At 42.5% G+C, this 3,539-nt stretch overlaps 1 protein-coding gene across 1 annotated transcript; it reads right to left on the bottom strand.

The window, feature by feature from the left end:
* Window positions 1–255: 255 nt before the first annotated feature.
* On the bottom strand, window positions 256–3,304 carry LOC117019998 (mammaglobin-A-like). Its single transcript, XM_033102233.1, has 3 exons — window positions 3,047–3,304; window positions 2,498–2,685; window positions 256–464 (listed from the first exon to the last, which is right to left on the bottom strand). Exons 1-3 carry the CDS (start codon window positions 3,099–3,101, stop codon window positions 426–428), a joined length of 282 nt encoding a protein of 93 aa, XP_032958124.1. The 5' UTR covers window positions 3,102–3,304; the 3' UTR covers window positions 256–425.
* Between the last annotated feature and the right edge of the window lie 235 nt (window positions 3,305–3,539).

Raw genomic sequence — 3,539 nt, 5'->3', positions numbered from 1 at the left:
GAGGCAGAGATCGTCTGGGAAGATGGGGGTGAGAGGGGAGGACAATCACTTTCCATAGAAGGGTCGATGTTGGGCTACAGGTGGTAAGGAACAGCGTGCTGCTCAGAGTCTACAGTCCTGCCTCTGTGAGCTCTTTATGGATAATGGGGTGTGAGTGTGTGTGTGTGTGTGTGTGTGTGTGTGTGCGAGCACATGCGTGTGTGGTGTGAGTCTCTCTAAAACCCTCCATTTTCATCAGATCACAAGAAAAGAACATTAGGTTTGCAGATACTTTATTGAAATGAAAATGTATTTGAGGTTTCAACAATTGTCTTGGCGTTTTCAGATCAAAAGACAAAGAAAGAAACATAAGTTGTGGTTTCTACCAATAGACACTCCGTTGTGATCATTCTCTATAGTCCTCTGAGCCGAACGGTTGTGGAAATTTAGTATTCAGCACACCAGACACTGTTATATATTGTTTGCTGGAAAACAAAACAGAGACATCACCTCCATTCCAATTCCTCATAAGAGGAAAATCTAGAAAACCAAATATTTCTTTCATTGTTTTCCTGGATTTGTCTACTCACATCTGACATTCAAGAAAAATAGTGCTGCCAGTAAAATCTGAATTACTTCGTCATTTATTCTATTTTCATGAAACATTAATTGGTAGCTAAGAGGACTCCTATTTCCAGGTCTCTCCAACCCCCAACCCCAAGGGTCCCTTTAATAATTTTATCAGTATGTTTCCTGTTCTTTGAAATAAGGTATCTAACAAAATTATGCAGTGTTACCAGTTTTCAATATGTCGGCTCAAATACGATGACATGTGAATGTTTAGAGTTCCTGTATGATCTCACATGTTAGATATAGAGAACACAATCTGATGCTTCCACCATATCCTTTGTGGGCCACAAAATATCGGAGATGTGCACTCTGACATATTTGTCTAATCTAGGTTTTTTTTTTAACTTTTATTGGGGAATATGGGGAACAGTGTGTTCCTCCAGGGCCTATTCGCTCCAAGTCATATCCTTTAGTCTATTTGTGGAGGGCGCAGCTCAGCTCCAAGTCCAGTCGCCGTTTTCAACCTTTAATTGCCGTGGACGCAACCCACCATCCCATCGTGAATTGAACTGGCAACCTTGTTGTTGAGAGCTCGCACTCTAACCAACTGAGCTATCCGGCTGCCCCTAATCTAGGTTTATAAACAAAATATTCCTATACAGCAGTCGTTCCATTTTTGAAAAATGCAATTATTTTAAATGCACATGACACATATTCACCATTTTCAATACACGGTTCAGTAGTGTTAAGAATATTCCCTTTGCCGAGCAACCAGACCCCGGATGTTTGCATCTCGCTAAAGTGCAACTCCAGCCCCGTTAAACACTCCCAAGTTCCTCTCCACCCAACTCCTGGAATCCATTACTCCACTTTCTGTTTCTAAGACATTCGCTACTCTAGAAAACTGACGGAAGTGGAGTCATGCTATATGTGTCTTTTTGTGACTGGTTTTTTTTTTTTTTTTATCATGTCTTCAAGGTTGTTTCATGTTGCACCCTGTTTCAGAATCTTCCTTGTGACGGACACTTGTACGTTTGATCTTTGGCAATGCTTCTAAATTGTCTACCCTGGGGTGTGTTAAGTGTTACTTTAGGATACGGAAAAAGTCTCCGTGAAAACTAAACAAGTCTGTCATAATTTGAAAGATTATCTCATTGTTAAACTACTGATTTTAATTTTAAACATTTCCCTCACCCGTGGTGGGTTCATACCCATGATCTGCACGTGTCGTTCATGGGTCTTTAATTAATGGCCAGGGATTCAGTCTTTTATACTAACAAATGTGGATTGCTTGAAAGTGCACTTTAGATTGTGTTAGTAAGATATGCGCATTGTTAAGATATATCAGGGAGGTGGGGGGTGGGAGATGAGGGTAAGAGGGACCAAATATCTGGTGATGGAAGGAGAACTGACTCTGGGTGGTGAACACACAATGGGATTTATAGATGATGTAATACAGAACTGTATACCTGAAATCTTTGTAATTTTACTAACAATTGTCACCCCAACTAAAAAAAAATAAGATATGTGGAATAATCCTTAAAACGAATTTTCGGGACTCTATTAGAAAGTCTTAAAATATTTGACTATTCAATCTACAAACAAGTAAAAGTTATTATTCAGATCACTCGTACAAGTGAAGGAAGGTCTTCTTAAGAATCAGATATTTTCTGAGCTGAGGGTTAGGGGAGCTTTTGCCCAAGCGATTTCCCCCCTCTTGGTCCTTTTCATTTATCATTCACTAAGGATTCCACAAAGTGAAGAGACAGAGCAGCACTGCACCTTGGATGGCTTTCCTGGTGTCACAGTATTATTCACACTCACCAGCAATGGAAGTCAGTGAAACAAAGCATGGTCAACACTTGCTTTGGCATAATGAATGACAAACTTAGAACCTGCTTGCTCTGTCCAGTGGATTCAAAACACTTAAAAAAGAAATCGAAATTACCACAATCACTTGGATGTTTTCCAGAGTTTTATAATCCTGGTCAAGAAAAGATTGCTTCATTTCCTTTAGTGCGTTTGCAGTGTCTTCATCATCTACGAACTCTTGAAAATCCTCGACGAATTGATCAACACCCACTTCAGAAGACACTATCTTATCTATCATTTTCTCAAAGAGCGGGCAGCCAGAACCTGGATGGAAGCATGCAAAAGTGGGCTCAGTTACAGAGGTATGAATACCGTTTTGGGCGTAGCTATGGTGTGTCATCTGACATCCCAGTAGAGACACACATTCAGAAAGGTTATGGTCAACGGTCTTGAGTTCTCAAATCTAGGAGAGTAAACTCAGGATCTGGGATTTCCTTCAAGCCCTGACATTTGTCTCCTTACACCCCCGTCCTGGCTTCCACAGCCCAGAGAAGCCAAACACACGAATAACGAGGACCCTGGAGAGATGAGAGGCTCTGTGCTGGGCTGTGGGGAACAGGAGGTCGTCCACAGGGGCCCTGACAACAACCTGCAAGCAAAGCCCGCCCTCCTTGTCAGTGCTCACCTGCAAAGCAGGAGACGGGCAGGGCGATCAGCATGAGGACTGTCAGCAGCTTCATGGTGCAGCGGCGGCTATGGGCTGGTGACTGAGGTGTGGCAGTGAGGAAGGACCTCGCTTTGGAGCTGAGTGCCCTGAGCTCCTGCTTTTATTCTCCTGGTGGCCATTGTAATCCCTCCCCTCAATGAGGGAAGGAGTCACAGGATGAACCTGGCACTGGGCCAGGAAAACACACTGAGAAACACCAAAAACCCAGCCAGCCTGTGATCTGTTGGTAGAAAGCAAGGAGACTGACTTTTTGAACCAAAAATGACTTTGGAACTGCAATAATGGCACATGACAGTAGTTGCAATTACTTCAGACATGCTTGCTGAAAAACGGACAAGCTAATTACAACATTGTGAGCCGTTTTGTTTCACTATTAGGGTGGTTCATTATGTCCCCATTCTCCTCCTCCTTTATTTCTTTCCCTTCCTCCTCTTCATGTTGCTTCTCTTTT

This window comes from Rhinolophus ferrumequinum, unplaced genomic scaffold, assembly GCF_004115265.2.
Source record: "Rhinolophus ferrumequinum isolate MPI-CBG mRhiFer1 unplaced genomic scaffold, mRhiFer1_v1.p scaffold_52_arrow_ctg1, whole genome shotgun sequence".
NCBI lineage: Eukaryota > Metazoa > Chordata > Mammalia > Chiroptera > Rhinolophidae > Rhinolophus > Rhinolophus ferrumequinum.
This window is presented reverse-complemented; position numbering and strand designations above follow the sequence as displayed.